Genomic DNA, 18,057 nt, shown 5'->3' with positions numbered 1-18,057 from the left:
TTCTGGTGTGGCAGAAGAATACACCTATACATTTTTGTTTTCCCTAAAATGTAAATTGTTGCATTCTAAACATGTGTGGTGACTGAATTCTACCTGAAGCATGTTGTGAGTCCTCTTTTTTCATAAAGTGTGATGAAAATGTAATGACTTCCACAGTAATACTAACAATAACAAATGTGGAAGTAAAAAAAAAAAGACACGACTGTTGAATCAATATACATTTATTTGACATAAATGAAGAGAGTAAGGTCTTCACAGAAGGAATGGGTGGCAAGAAATGACTGCAAGGAAGAAAAGCTATGTTAGTTTTGTAATGGTGCCTTTGCGGCTCTTGGCGCAAATGGTGTGAGGGCTGACCGGCATTTACTCTCCGGCGGGCCGCACACTCTCGAAGATTCCAGCCTCCCGCATGGCGTTGAACTCCTTGACGGCGTCGTAATTCTTATAGAATTCGGCGTAGGCTTTCTTGCGCGGCTCCGTTACTGTATACTACACACACACACACACACACACACACACACACACACACACACACACACACACACACACACACACACACACACACACACACACACACACACACACACACACACACACACACACACACACACACACACACACACACACACACACACACACACACACACACACACACACACACAATTTTCATTGCCATCTTCAAAAAACAGTCAATGCAGAAACTGGACTGGTTTTGTCCATAACATGTTGGAAAATACACTAAAATATTGTTAAAAACAACTGTTTTAGTTTGATTCAACACAAATCGACAATCAAATATACATTTCCATCAAGTCGTCTGTGTAAGCTCTCAGTCGTACAGGAGTGGTCCATCGATGATTTTGTACAGATGACGGCTGAAGAAACCTTCTCATCGATTTCCATCAAGTATTTGGATTAATGCATTTAATCGACTTGTTTGTGAGGCAATAAGACCAGCCTTCAGGTGGAACTGTTTACGAGCAATTGAGACAACAAATGTATGAAACCAACAAATGTGTCACCTTGAAGGCGACGGCTGCCAGGATTGACAAAGTGAAGGCGATGGGCAGATGAAAGCGCAGGCGCTTTCCCAGTAGACCTCGCATCACTGGCTTGGGCAATGACATTTTAATCACCTGGATGAGGTCAAGGGGAAGCGTTCATGAGAGGCAATAAGAAGAATGCAAAGCTGTTACATGTGTGTCAAACTACTAACTTCAGTGGATGCATTGAAATGACCAATAACTTAAATCATAATAGTAATTTCATTTATAAGAGCCTTTCAAAACTCTCAAGGACACTCTACATCTCTTTAAATCTCTTAATGGACTGACCAATAACTGCTCTATGATTCATAACCAAACATTCTGAGTAAGATTACAACTGCCAAAAACTTAAGCCACCAGTAACTGGGAGGTATTATTGAGTGCTTATGACCAAACGCTTCCTATAAATGTGTTAGTAGGTTTACCAGAGTGGTCACTGAGTAACGTATTAGACTGACCAATACCTTCAAACTGATGCTGAGCAGACACAAACTAATTATGACCCATTAAGGAGTTTATTTGACTTTTGAACAAACTACATTTTACAACATTCACAGAGAAAAACTATTAGCACTGCTTGTATTCAGAGAAATATTTAGAAATCAATTGTTTAATACAAAGAGCATTAGATTTTGCACACCTGGGCTAATGTTGTTGATAAATTTCAATTACTAGAGAACTGGTTATTATTAGGGTCTAAATACATCAACTTGGCAAAAAGACAAATAAAACGGTGGGGAAATAGTGGAAAACAAAGCCATATTTTTCCTTCAACGTTGATTTCTGCCTTGACCACAAAAAACACGACGTCACGCCAAGTGACCAATCACACGTCGTAATCAAGTAAGGGCACCACGCACTCTTCCGCTAACAAATATGACCACTTCATGCGCATTATTGGCCATATTCGTCCATTTTCTAATCGACGTGTCAACACAAGGGTTGCAGAAGTTCTGGAACATAACTCAACTGTTTTCGGGCAGTAGTCAGGGTACACCTTAAACTAATTGTCAGCCAATCTTATGGGCGACATTACGACATATTTTGTGCGGCATACTGAAATTTCAAGACGCACCCTCGACTTTAAACCGTCATTTGCGTACGTGACTTATTGTTTTATATTTATAATGATAAATAATGGCTGCCACAGCATCGGTCGCTAGCAAGCGATCACGTAGGACAGATTTGCTAACAAACAGGCAGGCTCGCGAGATGGTGAAAAACGCTGCAAATCCTCAAAATCCTTCATCACGAGTGACTTTGGGAACGTCCGAAATGTTTTTGAGTAATTACTCGAAAAGGTTCAAGCGGTCACGATCGCACCCACACAAACTCACCTTGTTGGACCTTGACGGCAAAAGCAACGACAAGACGAGCAAGTCGTTGGCTGCAAGCGGATAAGCTTCTTCTTCTGTTTCTCTTTCGGCTGCTTCTGCTTCTACCACTCTTGAGTGCGAACAATTTGCGACACTGTCCTCTGGCGGAAGGGCGTGTTACTGTAGCTGTCACATTCAAATTTAACACAAACCTCACTGGCACTGGTGGATTGAGTCGGTCACTTATTAAATGATCAAGATTGTTATTGTACTTCTTTGGAGTTCTCTTTGGAGCTGATGATTTAAATCGGATGTGTTTCAGCAGGGAGAGATGGAAAACCGACCGGACATTAGCCCCTCAGTACCGAGTTTGGACACCCGGGACCTTCGGAGTGGGTGCTCTACTTACAGAGCTGACATTTAATCTTGTGTCCCGCACCAGAAGTGACCATTGCTGACTTTTGTCAGATTAATATATAATAGTATATACAAATCAAAGATGTTTTCTTTATTTTGTGTTTGATAGTTAAAGGACAACCGACACCATTTTTTCGCTTCCTAACTGACATCAGAAAAACGTTTTATAGCATCTAACATACCCAAAACACGCAGTCTGAAATTTTTAGTCAAATGCAAAAAACCAAGAAAAATGACTTAAAGTGTCCCAAAACTACTTCAAAATGACTCCTGAAATGGTGTTTCAGAAGGTCCCGCCCCCTTGTTCGTGACGTCACGCCATGACGTCTTGCCCTGCTCGAGAATCAAAACAATGGCTTCAGATTGAGAGAAGATGCTTTCTTGTGACTCATCCAGTTACGAATATGATTCAAATAGTTCTGAAGAGGAAAGCATAAATGTTTGCAATCGATTAAAGAAGTTCTTCCGGATCATCTTGAGGCGCCTGGACTCCAGTGTAGCATTCCGGAAAATTCACACGATGGCGCCAAAGCTCAGTTGAAGTAGTTTTGGGACACTCGAAGTCATTTTTATTGGGGTTTTTCATTTGACTAAAAATATCAGCCTGCGTGTTTTGGCTATTTTAGATGCTATAAAACGTTTTTCTGATGTCAGTTAGGAAACACAAAAATGATGTCGGTCGTCCTTTAAAAGAGTTGTTTTGAGTCTTTTAAACCAATGTCTATCCCTCCATCCAATGACTTGTTTTGCATTTGCTCAGCAGACCTGGAATCAGTGAAGGTTCTGGCTGGTGGCGCTACAAATGATGTCATGGTGAGGAGGTGTCTCTGTCGAAGTCTTTATGTGGTTTTAATTTGGGAATCACAAGTCACTGAGGGCTCCTCTTGCAACTGAGGCAATGTTTGAGGTACTTCCTGAAGCACTTGTCCCTCACGCCGTAAATAATGGGGCTGATGGCGCGGGGCAAGATCTGCACCACGATATAGCAGGCAAACAGCAAGTCCGAATAGTTCTTGACGAACCAGCGCTGCAGGGCAATCTTGACAAGAGCCTCGGCATACATGGTCATACACAGCAGAACCTGAACACCGTGCAGTGCGATGGTTTTACGAGCCTTCTTGGTGTTCTTGTTGGCCGTTTGGGCCGTGAATATGATCTTGAAATACAGGGAGAAAATGACCAACCACACCAGGACCAAGTAGACGATGTAGGTGATGTCCCGCTTCTGGGCCAACATCGGATTGGGAAAGGCGGTCTCTCGAAGGCAGAAGATTCTGGAGGAGAAGAACTCCAGAGGTTCGCTAGCCAACGTGACGAAGAGATCCGGCAGGGTGGAGATGAGGCTGGCGCTCCAGATCAAGGCGATGAGGAGCAGAGTCCTCCTGACGGTGCAGATGCGGGCGTGGTGAAGCGGAAGACACACGGCCACGTAGCACTCGGCCGCCATGCACGCCAGGTTGAGGGGCGTGTTCTCGGTGGCGGTGATGGTCAGCAGGATGATGGGGGCGCACACAAACACGCGGATCCTGTAGAGGGTGTAGCTGATCACGAAGAGGATGACGCTCAAGCTCATCTGGATCATGTCGTTCAGAACCAGGTGGAAGAACAGGATGTAGCGAGGGTTGCAGTAGAAGATCTGAACACAAAATTGGAACAGAAGCATTGAAGTCCAAAGTTCTGCTTTGGGAACTCTCTTGTTATTTATTTCTGGATCAATTAAAGGACAACCGACACCACTTTTTTGTTTCCTAACTGACATCAGAAAAAAAAACGTTTGATAGCATCTAAAATACCCAAAACACAGTATGATATTTTTGGTCAAATGAAAAACACCAATAAAAATGACTTAAAGGACAACCGACGTCTCCGGACAAGTTGTGTCCATGATTTGTAAAATGGCTTCAAATTACTTCTATTGAGCATATTTGACAAAGATTCCACCACATATAGCTCTATTTTACCTTTTAAGACTTGCTCTGAATATTCAGGAAGTCTTGTTTTTGAGTTGGTGACGGGTCCGTACGTGACGTCACTAAAGGAAGGCCCTGACTGAAAAAAAGACGCATTGTAGCGGTCCTTCCATCACGTCAATGTATTTTGCCGTAATGTTTGGTCTGGGGACTTCATGTTGCACCCAAAAGCCGCCAGAAGAGGGCTTCCAAGCTCCATATATGTAATTTATCAGCCTGTGGAAATGGAGGTGGCCACAGGAGGTCACCATTTTCTGCCTCTTTTTGGGTGAGAAATTTCCCCGCAATGTTGCCTCAAAACGACAGGGAATAACTTCTTTAATCGATTGCAAACATGTATGCTTTCCTCTTCAGAACTAACTAACTAACTAACAGAACTATAACAACGACCATGATGAATTTTGGACCCTTTGCTGGATTTCTGTTTCAAACCTGATGAGATGATGACTGAGTCACTTGCAAGCAGTTGTTGCATGGTGTTGTTTTTTTTTCTCTCCTACCTGATGCTTACAAAAGGTGTACACAAGGCAGACGTTGATATAGTTGATTGACAATCCGATGGTGAGCACCAGCACATTCTTCAGCACGGCTTTGCTGAGTGAGTCTCGGTACTCGAAGATTTGGCTGCCGTTCACCGGTGCCGCCGCGCTCATGTCACGGTCCCAGATCTACAAAATCACAACAATCTCTTTTTTTGAAATCATCACTTCAAATCCGGCATGCTACACCCTTAAAAAAAGGAAAGTGTAGTGCCTGTTTCTAACAAAGTAGAATTGTTCATTTCATTTGGACAGAACATTTGTTCAGTTCAAGATATATATATACTATATATATTTATGGATATAAAGAGATATAAATAACAAATATCACTGTGAATATTGAAGGTTTAAACTGTATTTTTGGATAGTTGTATTAAGTTTATCCCGTCTACTTGATCTTCTTCTTCTTTTCCTTTGGGCTTTTCCCTTGACGGGTTCGCCACAGCAAATCAGCGTCCTCCATCTTTAGAGGTTTGATCCGCATGTTTGTTTTGGCCAAGCTTTTACATCGGATGCCCTTCCTGACACAACCCTATGTATTTATCCAGGCTTGGGACCGGCACAAGAAGTCTTATGTCTCTTTGTGTCTACAAAACAAGCAACTCGCTCAGTAAAAGGCTCCCAAACACAAAATGGTCATCGGCACAGCGACATTCAAAAAAGCAAAAACTATACTCACCATTCAGATCTAATGGTAATCATTACTATACAGTATGCCTATTTTGCTTGATGCAGTGTTTATTTGCATGTGTTTTGTCAACCGTGGACAGTAAATTAAGTTTTGCGTTTCCTTTGTTAAAGATGAAGGTAACATTTGTTTTGCCTACTAAATTCACCAACTGTCACCTGACTTCTATCATTTAGAATCTACAATTAATTCCCAACTAAGAGTAGAATGTCACTCCACATAGTCATTGTTGTGCTTGAGGCTAGGTGTTCATTTCACTTTCAAAAAAAAGGAAGAGGAGCTTGCCAATATATCTAATTTAAAACAAGATTCTTTTCTTACAGTATTTTTTAGGTGTTCAATTACCTGGTGGTGACACTCTGACGAAGGCGGAAGTCTACGCCGAAACGGCAGGTAATTAAACACCTAAAAAAAAACACTGTAAGAAAATAATCCGGTTTAAAAAATATATTTTTGGATTATCTGGATGGAATATTCCGAGCATGAATCTTTAACAAATTATATTTATGTGCCTTTAACATCTTTGATTCAAGAAGTGGGGAAAAAAATGAAGTCAATACTTACCTGTTTCAGCGGGGTGCAGCTCTAATGTGACACCTGCCCCCCTGCTCTCTTTTATAGCCTAAAATGGACACTTAGAACACACACACACACACACACACACACACACACACACACACACACACACACACACACACACACACACACACACACACACACACACACACACGTACACGCACGCACACACACACCGAATGATTCCATTTTATTCGACTGCACATAGTTCAATTAAAAAGTTCTCTAGATCAACGATCAAAACAAACGGATGTGAAAGATGACACACAAATACGATTCAGTAAAAAGTTAGACAAGTGAGCGTGCATGTATCGCTAATGCTACTAGCACCTGATGGTGTAACAATTGAGGTCACAGACTTGACCCCCGAAAGTCTTCTTCTTTTTTTTTTGGGGCTTTTCCCTTCAAGTGGTCGCCACGGCGAATCAGTGTCGTCCACCTTCAGCGGTTTGATTCGCATGTTTGTTTTGGCCAAGCTTTTACGTCGTCTGACATAACCCTCTGTAGTATTTATCTGGGCTTGGGACCGGCACAATAAGATACTGGCTTGTGTCCTCTTGTAGCGACAGACCAAGAAACTCTATGAACATAATAAAGATGAAGATGCTCTGATTTTCCGCCCAGACCGGTGGAGACCTACAGTTAAAGGTATGGACTTAGCGTTTGGCTAGTATGAAAGTCCAACGTGAGACAAATAAAGGTTAATTCATCTCAGCTCTCATCATACATTTAACATAAAACCTGAATTTGGGTTGAAGTTTAAATGACCTGGTATGTCATTCACCAGCATTCACCAGGGGAAAGGTGTCACTTTGTTGAACCATGTAAACATGGCATGAACATCAACCATACATCCATGTTTATTGTTATCTAACGTTCAAGTTCGAGAAATGTTGTTGTGCTTGTTGCACTAATGAGCTGCTTGACCTTCATTTTGTCCTCCACGGATTCATCGTCATCCTGTTGACGGTTCTCCAGCGAACTCCCACTCGGGTTTGACAATCCTCTGTGGGAAATCGCCCTGAAAGGGCGCAGAGCATCCAAGGACCGGAAAACTTATTATCATGATGAAGAAGAGGAGGAACAAGACTTTCATCACTTGGAACATCAGAACCAAAATGTTGCTTCGATTTCTTCACCAGATGGACTGTCAATCAAATATGGCAACAGAATGTTCTTATTTGGCCACTCTCCATCCATCCATCCATCCATTTCCAAATAATTCCATCCAACAAGGTCCATTTTTTTAAATTCAGTCAGTACATTTATTAGCATTTTTATTGTTCGTGATCAATAAAAAGCACAAGATAAGCAGAGCAAAAAAACGCAACCAGAGCTTTTGGTTAATCAATACTTGTAAGTACATCAAATGGAGTCCATTAAGCTGTAGAAAAAAAGAACATGTGTGAGAGTGAATGTGAGATGCGTTAGAGTGGGTGTGTGCAATGAAAATCAGCCTTTTAAGAAAAGAGAAGTTTCAAAAAATGTTGTGATGTCATAAGCGAGTCGCTGGTAAATTGAGAAATGAGTAAGTCTGATCATTTTTTTCCGAATGAGCTACAGTATATGGTCAATGGCTATGCGCAACTGCGGCATTTGCACTGTTAGCTCATGAGCTAACCGTTTCCTCCTTGTGAAGAAGTCTTTTGAAACAACATTTGGGGAAATTTGCTCTATTTCACACAAGGTAATTGTCCATTATACATTACATAGACCTGGATTAATACCATTAGCTGGACGTTTTAGCGTTAGCACTGCTTTCTAGTACAGCACAGCAAGCCTTGCTTACTTAGTATAATAGTTTTAATATTATCAATTGGATATTTAGCACAGCCGTGAGAACTGGTGGGTTTTTAGTGTTTCTAGTGATGGATTGTTTGACCAACCTTAGAACCACTCACGTTGGCATCGACCACTAACAGACCATGGCTAGGTCACACACTTTAATCCAGTGGTTCTTCTTATTGTGAGAGGTACCAAAGCCAACCAGCTCATATGCACAATCTCCGAACCTCTATGGCAGAGGCTCTGTCGAACCCATCTGGCCGGTTCTTGGAACCCCTTGGAGTTTGCTCAGACCTAGATGAAGAACCACTGTCTTAATCACTTTTGATTTCTTTCACGACACTCGTCCTGTATTTAAAAATCATTGAAGTGTTTTATTCTCATTGTTCTGAAAGATAATTGTTCAACAAGTAATGCAGAATCAAGTTGGCATCTACTGTGAACTGCAGGTAGATAAAGGTTCTCTTAGTGTCACAGTGAACCAATCAGGTGTGTATCCTTAATGATGCAACAAGCATACTGGTATTGGTTGACCCATGCGGCGAACCAGTCACCTATGGACTTGTCAGCTTTGCAATGATCATAAAACAAGTAGATGAAACCAGCTGGTAGGTTTCATGTTTTCCCCATCATGCTCTCCATTCAAGCTGGTGTGTTTGTTCACATTTCTATGATGATCACTTATTCCCGTATTTATTTTGGAGTTCTGCTAGTTCTACCTGGTTTCCACAGGACTCTACTTGGTTCCGGTCCAGGCACGGTCAGAATCCGGCAAGGGTGCGCAAAGCTCCGAGTCTGAGTCTGACTCGGCTTCTGCGATGTAGGGTCTCATGGTAGAGCAGCGGGAGGCCCCTGACGGCAGCTTGGCGGATGAGTAGAAACCTTTGTTGAGAAAGTCCAGGTTCTCTCTGGACTGTGAGATGGAGAACCCGCTAAAGGAGTGCTCCAGTTCTTCATCGTACACAGAGGGGATGGACATGGAGCGGTTGCTGTCGGGCTTCACCTCCTCCTCCCCCTCTGTGCACCCTCCTATCTCAGCTTTTTCAGCCCCGCCTTTTTCTCCGGTACTATGGCGGTGGGCCCGATTCCCACTGTGTCGTTCTCCGGCTGGTGGCGGTGGAAGTCGAACCAGCGACCCGTCCCCCACCGGACTTGGGGTGTTTCCGTGGCTACGCCGCGGGGGAGGTAGGGCCTCTTGATGGAATTCGGAACTGAGTGGCTGCCAGGAAGTGGAGGGGGGGCAGGTGGTGTAATTGTGGTTCCGGGGAGCAGTCGAACTACTGGACCTGACCATCTTAGTCCCGAAATGACTCTTATCCACATTATCTCCAGGCAACACTCTGAAAGGACAACAACAATGGTAAATTATAAGGGTATCAGACCCTGGCCTAGTTGTTCTCGGTCTTAGTCTGGATCCTTTTTATTTTACAGGATGTTCATGTCTAAGATGGAAAGGGCCCTAAGACACATGCCTTACATTTACAGAGTCACATTCTAGGGTACAATACTGCTTTATATGGATAGGTTGTGAAAATTGTAGATGGCGTTCTAGACTTCTAAACGAAAACCATGTCCAAGATGTCTAAGAAATACAGATCCTGGTGACCAGAACCATATACTAACTGAGGGATCTTGTGTATGGAATGGCTTTTCTCCAGCTGATCCACTGGACTGTGGTAAGGTGGCGCAGGGTCTGGTTCCTTGGATCCAAAGTAGGCATCCGTCTCAGTCTGTGAGATTCCCATTCGCTGGATATAGATATTGACTAAGAAGTCCAGCTTTCTCTCCATAGACAGGACCTGAAGGATACAGACCAGAAGAGGAAAGTTCGCCAACATCAATCACCAAATGAAGAACCGCCAGTTGTGTCGGTTCCCACTGGTGACTGGTTACCTGCTTCTCCACTTTCCCCAAGCGTCCCATCATGCTGGGGTCCTCGGGGAGTTCCTCCCCAGCAGATTTTGGTCGGTCTTTGTCTGCAATTGGTGTGCCCCTGCCTACAATCTGGTCCACCCTAAAACCAGGAAGACAAACAAAAGAACCAATGGATTCTCAAAGCCAACTAAAATCTGGAAATGTCAAGGGCAGACACTATACCTGCACTGGAGGTTCTTGATGCGTGCAAGCATATCGAGGTGTCCTGCTGAATATTGTTCAATCACGTCCATGACATCATAGGGACGAAGACTCTCCTTAAACTTCCTCTTGGACACCATGAAGCGCATGATACTGTGACACAGGAAAAATAAAGTCAACACTTTTTCCTGACATCAAGTGCGGACTGGTCTTTTAGACTACAGCTGAGTCACATGATACTAGACTAGAATTGTCTTACATCAACAGGGCCTTACGATTCTTAACTATATTCATGTCAGAGATGGACAAAACAATCGAATTCTAGACTGGATTCATCTCGCAAATGAATGTCAATGAACAGGTCGAGTCTAGTCACAATGAGGTTACAGAGTCACTTGTATTATACTGTACGTATCTGTGATGTTGGCTGATTGCCAAAGAAAGTGATATCTAGAGCGCAAAGGAGCACAAAAAACAATAATAACTGCACCACCAAAAAAAGCAGTACAAAAACAGTGGAGTGATACGGAACAGAACAGAACACAGGACAAGACGAGAACATGGAAGCTATCTGGTGTCAGTCCGTCTCTTACCCAACAGCTGATGGTGACGTTGGTCCTGGGGTGAGCAAAATAAACCAAAATGTGAACCAAAATGTGAATCAAAAGGCAAATAAACAGCGAGCAAAGCGATGAGTGAAGTTGACAAAATGGCCTCGGCGGGGACCATTCCCAAAGGGGGAGTCTCCATACCAGATGGCTCGGATGGTGACCTTGATGCCGGGTGTCAAATCTTGGGGGACAAACTCACAGTGGCAGCTCTTGTCATCGGCCAAGTCTTCTCCTGGCAGGCTAGCGTCTGCAATATCCAACAACATGGCGGAGTTACGGTGAAGGCACAAGATGGCAGCCACATGCGAATGATTGTATGCGTGCGCTAACCTGGCGAGCTCTTCTGTCTGAACTCTTCATCCTGCATCTCTATGAGCACTACATGAGAAGAACATACCACATGCTTCAAAATCAGCATCAGACACTAAAGAAGAAACACCCCAAGAAAATCAGGAAAACCCACACAGGCACGGTGGAGAACATACAAACTCCACACAAGAAGGCCTGAGCAGGAATTGAAGCGTGCACATCTGCAGTGTGAGGCTGGCGTGCTAACCAGACGCCTACGAGACACCATCAATTCATCCATAAATCTTTCAAAACAACCTTCTAGATCTTCATCCGTTGGTCCATCCACACGTCCATCAGGATGGAGTTGATTCCATACCAGACCCATGAACACAAGGTATGTCAACCACTATACTATGGCAAACCGTATAAAGCAAAAGATCATGAGAGTGGAGCCCTGAAAGCTCTTCTGATCCTTTCTGGCCTTGTCCCTCATCGCTTCCTTGCCTGACTCCTTTCCCACATGGTCTTCTAGCTTCTTTTGTGTTTTATGAATGAAAGGGATTCACTTACTTTGTGCATGCATCCCCCACGTGGGACATCATTGCAATCAAAATCCAAAAAGTGTGACATCGTTTCTGATGTTGAAATGGATCACTGTGACAGGACTTTAAGTGAATGGTCTTCCAGCACGAATGATGTCCTTTAAAATGTGACTGGACACATGATTGGACACGTGATTGGAGACTGGATCGGACGTGGACTTGACCAGCATCTCCGGCCTACCTTCAGAGTTCTGGCGAGATGCAGCTCCTCGGATCCTGAAGGCCTGCCTGGTTCTGTTGCGTTCAACAAAGCTCCAGCTCTTAGGAACCTTACTGGGACTGTCTTCAAGACAAGGATCGATGCTGGAAGAGCGGCGCAGGGCCTGAACACCCCCGGGGACACCAGGAACTCCGGAAGTCACACCTGGACATACCACCGGGACCACTACCAATAGGAAGTACATGATAGACATTGGTATCTGAGAGTGTGTAATGGTGGACTATGCAGACAAGACTCACCATGTTGAGGGGAACCTTTTCCTTTGGTTCCTGAACTGCGTGGAGACGAGAAGACTCTCTCCTTCAGACTCACCTTCTGACTGTTGGGAAAGGACTAAGTCAAAAGGTCTGTTTCAAGACAATCCCTGAGAGTGGGTTGTGAATTATGGTGTTTTTATTAAAATTAAGTTTGCAGCGATAGGTCTGGGTGTGATTGTAGCCCTGGAGGTTTATTGAGAGTTTTTGGTTTAAATGACCAAGTTTGTGTTTCAGTGACTTTCATTCTTAACACTTTTGAGAATCAAATCCTGAATTCAGACCTGGGAGAAGGTTCTGGCTGGACGTCCTTCCTGAAAAGACAGAAGAGGGTTAATAATAATATTAATTTAAACATCACTCAAGTAATAAGAAGCAAATCATAAGAGAGAATTCTTGATGACTGATTGAATGAAAAAGTGAGACCTAAATGACAGTCCTGACTTGTTTTTCAGATTCCTCAACAAGTCCAACTGGTTGAGGGGTGGAATTAACCTGGAAAAAAAAACACAATAACACTAATGTCAAGGGGTCTCAATGTTGCTTATTTTTAGAAGTGGACCACTTCCTGAGGAGGATTCAAAATCCACTGACAGAGTCAGGTCCAGAGGAAGAACCACTTCGGTCTGCGTCTTTTTCATCACACTAACAAAACTGTTACAAATCTTGACGATGATTCTGGCTCGGTAGCCATTGACGCTTGGTCATCCTGAGGGAGAACCCTTCATTTATGGTCCCCTCTCTTTGTCTTGAGCTTTTTTAAAAGGTCTTTACAAATAAGATTCACTTAACATTTGACCCACTGTTTGTCTGAACACAATAGACTGACCTGTACATGGGGACAGACACGGTCCTCTCGTAGTAGTCCCATGTGGATGTCAGATCGGATCGACTTAGATTTGTGGCGTAAACCCTCCACGCAGCCTGTACACACAGCAGGGAACTTTTAGTCAAGTCTACTTGACCCGATTCGACAATATTTTATTTTATTTGAAAGGTCTAGGTATTCTCTAGCGCTACCTGAATAAGTCCAGCTGCTGGGTTTCGTCTTTTCTCAAAATGCTTTTGTCTGTGCTGCTCTTGGACCTTAAGAGCAAAACCAGAACCCAGGATGCCCTGACAACAAGAAAGGAAACAGACAGGAAAACAGATTGGTATCTAGACTAGTGGTTCTTAATCTCATTGGAGGCACCGAACCCCACCAGTTTCACATGCTTAGTCACCGAACCCGTCTTTCAATGACTGCCCACTAACTGCAGACTAGACTGAGGGGTGGACCTGATCCACCGAACTCCTGAGACCAATCGAACCCAGGTTAAGAACCACTGATCTAGACTTACACACATTCATGCACACTGACATGCACATCCAGCGACTCACAGCTGGCAGAGCAAAGAAGGACACGCCGATCAGAGTGAACGTGGCCGCTAACAGGCGACCGTTCCAGGTGATGGGGAACTTGTCGCCATAGCCGATGGTGGTCAGCGTTATCTGACAGAGCGAGCATCCAATCAGATGGCGTACGGCATTCGATGGTTGTGTTGTGAAAGGATCAAAGGAAGTCTCACCAGTCCCCACCAGAGGGCGTCGGCGTACGTCTCAAATTGTTCATTGTCTTCTTTCTCGGCTAAATAAACCAGGAAGCTCGCCAGGATCAGACATAGGAAGCCGATGTACCAGGCTGTTATCAGCTCCTGAAAATGCACACGCGCACACATGCACACAGACACGCGCACACACACACACACACACACACATTTCTGTTTCATTGGTTTTGTGAGGTCCGGATAACTCCAGAAAAAGAGTGAGGATCACTGTTGCTGACATTACATTTGAAGACTAAATGTCACCCCATTTCCCACTTCAACTTCTTTAAAAACAAAGAAAATAAAAAGTGGACTTGAAACTGAAATAACAGCAGGAGTGAGGTTTCTGAATGGGCACATTCAAAGTCCTCATCCCTGTAGTGAATTTGGTTAAATATCGTTTTACTTTTTGTGGTATGAACTTTTTCCCCCCATTAAACACGCACACACACACATAAACACACACAGTGAGTAAGAAGTGTGTGTATCCAAGTGAAATGAAAATGATTTTGGGTGAATTTGTGAGGACCTCTCTGAAACTTTAACAGATGCATATATAGACCCTCTAGAAGCCTTTAGAATGAAAAACTTGTGAGGACCGCCCAAAAGGTCCTCACTTGTCAAAAATGTCCTCACTATGTATGGTATAAAATGTTAGCGGTCCTCACAAGACTAGTCATACAAACACACACCCACACAGTCCTTGAAGCTTGAATTCAATCAGCTGCCTCAGAGACAGCAAGAAATCTATACTGTAAGTCACATCAGTCGTCTGCAATCAATACACAAGATAACATGATATGACTTGACTGTATCATGCACGTGCAGACACACACACTCACACAACACACACACATTTGTCTGTCACCTTGCTGTGGGCGTAGACGACCGATCCCAAGAGCTTCCAGGTACCTCCGCGGCGATCCATGCGGATCATGCGCAAAATCTGAAGGAAGCGCAGTGAGCGGATGGCCGAGGTGGCAAACACGTTTCCCTGCGTACCCGCCGCTAGCACCGAGATGGACGCGATCAGCACCATAATGTCTGAGGAGGGAGCATGATTTGAAATGTGATTTTGTTTATGGTCTGTTCAGTTTTTACTTTGCAACAATGTTTTTTCTTGCGATTAGTCGTCTTATTGTTTCAAGTTGTGAAAAATGGGGCAGGCAACTTTATGGCCGGGCAGGCAACTTTTGAGAGTTGTCTGCCATAGTGTCCGCTAACTTTTTCTCATGAGTTTCAGACAGCGCTAAAACTAATAAAAACTGTACTAAAATGAACCATTTTCCCTGAATGAAAAGGAACAAAGTTGTAAAAAAATACCTGAAAACAAACAAAAAAATTCAAAACTTCCAAAATTTAAACAGGCCCAAATTTGCATGTGCACATTCCAGCTTACCGATGATACAAAAGGGCTTCCTGGCGAATTTGAGTCTGCCTCGCCATCCTCGATATCGGCAACAACAGCCCGCCGCCCAGATGCGAACTGTGTATTCCACGCCAAACACCACAATGGTCACCACCTCCTGCGCAAATATGCACGTGCGCAAAAAGCACAACGCAAGTCAACAGCCATCGCTGACCTTACGTGACCTCACGCAGCCTGGCGTCCATTCGGGCATTTGTCTCATCATTTCGGTTCAACTTTGTGGTTTAAAATCTGCAGCGTCATCTTACCAGGATGTAAAGCGCATCCTCTGAGCTTTTCTCGTACTCTCGGATGGTGGAAAAGACAGACAAGACCAAGCAGGAGAAGACCAGCAGAAACCTGAGAGGACACGGACGGATGATCAAAGCGACAAATGGAAAGTTGAAGGTTTATTGATTGGACACTTTGGCCGCCGGAGCCCATCCAGTAGGCTAAGGACAACCTGTGCGGGTGGGTATGTGTGCTTCTGTGTATGGTTGTGAAAGAGTGTGTTCTTACACATAAGCATGGTATATGAAGGCCCAACCCCTGGGCCTCTCCAGGACATTGTAGAGGAAATTCTGCAAGCGCCTGTAGAGGGCGTTCCTCTTGGGAGCTTTCTTGCCCCCCGACACGCTACTGCGCTGACGCCGAGGACCTTCTTCAGCTGCGTGACACAAATAAGCCCGCCTTAAAGGACAACCAACACCTCCGGACAAGTTGTGTCAATAATTTGTAAAATCACTTCAAATGACTTCTGAGCGTATTTGACAAAGATTCCACCGCATATAGCTATATTTTGCCTTTTAAGATTCGTGATGAATATTCAGGAAGTCTTGTTTTCGACTTGATGACGATGCCCTAAGTGACGTCACGGAGGGAACGCCCCTGACCAAGAAAGTTACACACAATGCATTTTGGGTACTTTTTTTTCGTCTGAAATGATGATGGTGAAATTAGAAGAAAAACTACATAAATAACGCGATGGTGAATCGTTGTGTGTCGCAGCCAATTGCGGTAACACACATAAAGAAGGTGTACGTTGACACAAATTCCCAGTGGACAAATCAGCCCATTTCCAACGGAGCTTGGGCGCACATTTTGTGCATTTTCTGGGCGCTACATTGCAGTCCAGACGGCTCGAATTGATGCGGAAGGACTTCTTTCATCGATTGCAAACATGTATGCTTTCCTCTTCAGAACTATTTGAATCATATTCATAACTGGATGAGTAACAAGAAAGCATCTTCTCCCAATCTGAACTCTCTGAAGCCATTGTTTTGATTCTGGAGCAAGGCAGTTTGTGAAGGAGTATCCTGGCGTGACGTCACGGACAAGGGGGCGGGAATTTCTCAATCTGCCCAGTTCCGAGCTCATTTTGTGGCAGTTTTGGGACACTTTAAGTCATTATTCTTGGTGTTTTGCATTTGACTATTTCAGCATGTGTGTTTTGGGTATTTTAGATGCTATAAGACGTAGGAAACAAAAATGGTGTCGGTTGTCCTTTAAGTTCGGTTAGCATCGCGAAAAAATATTATCTTTTTTGCTAACGTTCCAAGAGACCAGAGATGGCGCTTGATATTTTAAAATATCTGTGTCCATAAGGCCAAAAGAGAAAAAAACATTCTGAAGAGTTGCCTGTAGTAGGTGCTATTTAGTAAGTTTAAAAGGAGATCACCTAAGAAAAATGACAGTATGAGCTACAAGATACACACAATAACGCCAATGTAGATTTTTTAAAGCAAATTGACGCTCAATTGGAACATCATTAATGAGGACAATTCAACAAAAACGTCAGAGTTCAAAACCCTGATTGAAAACCAAACTGTAAATTTAATCACATCCTAAAAAATGGATGACCCATTTAAAATGAACAATTTATTGTGTGTATGTCTGAAATGTGTGTTTTATACATTTTATTTAAGGTTTGAAAATGAAATAAAATTCGAGTCAACCAAGCACAAAGAACCTCCGATTTTGTTCCCTTCCATTTTACGCTCGTGTGACGTCACCCCAATCTTAATTCCGATCTGCTTTATTGATTGACACATTTATTGACAAACGCACCTGCGATGAGTAGCGCTCCGTCCCTGCTCGACTCGGCCCCCCCGGCCTCCAGACCCACGAAGCCGACTTTGAGCTTCTTCTGGTCGGCCTGTGCTCCGGGGAACACGCCACCGTTCCGAGACTTCTGCACCATGGCGGACCTCCGGATTTACGAGGACGAGTTAGTGAGCCCGAAAACCTGCTCGGGTGTTCGTGTCAGCGCGGAACATCGCTGCCAAAAGGGAGGAAGAACAATGAAGAGGAGACTGACCACACGTCCAAGCTGCTGATTTGCAAATTGTTTTGTCGCCTCCGTGGTGACTTCCGCACAAACCGGAAACGCAATGTCGTCACCGGTGGCGATCAAATACCAAATAAAATAAAATAAAGACAGGTGATAACAAACAGACACAACACCGTGTTGTATATATGTGTGTATATGCGAACAAAAGCATTTAATGTCGGACATTCTATCACCATAGCAACCTGATGTTCCCATGACAACGACAGGAAGGAACCCTCAAGCAGGATGGAAGGAAGACATGTTGATGAGAGGAGAGGGCAATAATGATTGATGGGGCGTGGATGTTTGATGACATCAGAAGGAATAATAATACATTTGATTT

General features: G+C 43.7%; 3 protein-coding genes across 3 annotated transcripts; all 3 read right to left on the bottom strand.

Moving 5' to 3' along the window:
* Positions 1–205: 205 nt before the first annotated feature.
* On the bottom strand, positions 206–2,481 carry cox6c (cytochrome c oxidase subunit 6C). Its single transcript, XM_089010223.1, has 4 exons — positions 2,384–2,481; positions 1,023–1,136; positions 358–489; positions 206–281 (listed from the first exon to the last, which is right to left on the bottom strand). Exons 2-3 carry the CDS (start codon positions 1,125–1,127, stop codon positions 364–366), a joined length of 231 nt encoding a protein of 76 aa, XP_088866349.1. The 5' UTR covers positions 1,128–1,136; positions 2,384–2,481; the 3' UTR covers positions 206–281; positions 358–363.
* Positions 2,482–3,647: 1,166 nt separating this feature from the next.
* Positions 3,648–5,438, bottom strand: LOC148889874 (odorant receptor 131-2-like). Its single transcript, XM_089010671.1, has 2 exons — positions 5,250–5,438; positions 3,648–4,415 (listed from the first exon to the last, which is right to left on the bottom strand). The coding sequence occupies exons 1-2, from the start codon at positions 5,400–5,402 to the stop codon at positions 3,648–3,650; spliced, it is 921 nt and encodes a 306-aa protein (XP_088866797.1). The 5' UTR covers positions 5,403–5,438.
* Positions 5,439–7,789: 2,351 nt separating this feature from the next.
* kcnq2b (potassium voltage-gated channel, KQT-like subfamily, member 2b) lies at positions 7,790–17,753 on the bottom strand. Its single transcript, XM_089010512.1, has 19 exons — positions 17,453–17,753; positions 15,905–16,052; positions 15,655–15,745; positions 15,377–15,503; positions 14,846–15,021; positions 13,960–14,085; positions 13,772–13,882; positions 13,412–13,507; positions 13,221–13,315; positions 12,818–12,886; positions 12,676–12,705; positions 12,377–12,456; positions 12,099–12,302; positions 11,355–11,402; positions 11,166–11,271; positions 10,435–10,566; positions 10,231–10,351; positions 9,961–10,136; positions 7,790–9,677 (listed from the first exon to the last, which is right to left on the bottom strand). Exons 1-19 carry the CDS (start codon positions 17,583–17,585, stop codon positions 9,074–9,076), a joined length of 2,673 nt encoding a protein of 890 aa, XP_088866638.1. The 5' UTR covers positions 17,586–17,753; the 3' UTR covers positions 7,790–9,073.
* Between the last annotated feature and the right edge of the window lie 304 nt (positions 17,754–18,057).

The sequence above is a fragment of the Hippocampus bargibanti genome, linkage group LG12 (assembly GCF_051943395.1).
Source record: "Hippocampus bargibanti isolate YZ-2025 linkage group LG12, ASM5194339v1, whole genome shotgun sequence".
NCBI classification, from domain to species: Eukaryota; Metazoa; Chordata; class Actinopteri; order Syngnathiformes; family Syngnathidae; genus Hippocampus; species Hippocampus bargibanti.
The sequence above is the reverse complement of the archived record's forward strand: the minus strand, read 5'-3'. Positions and strand labels throughout refer to the sequence as shown.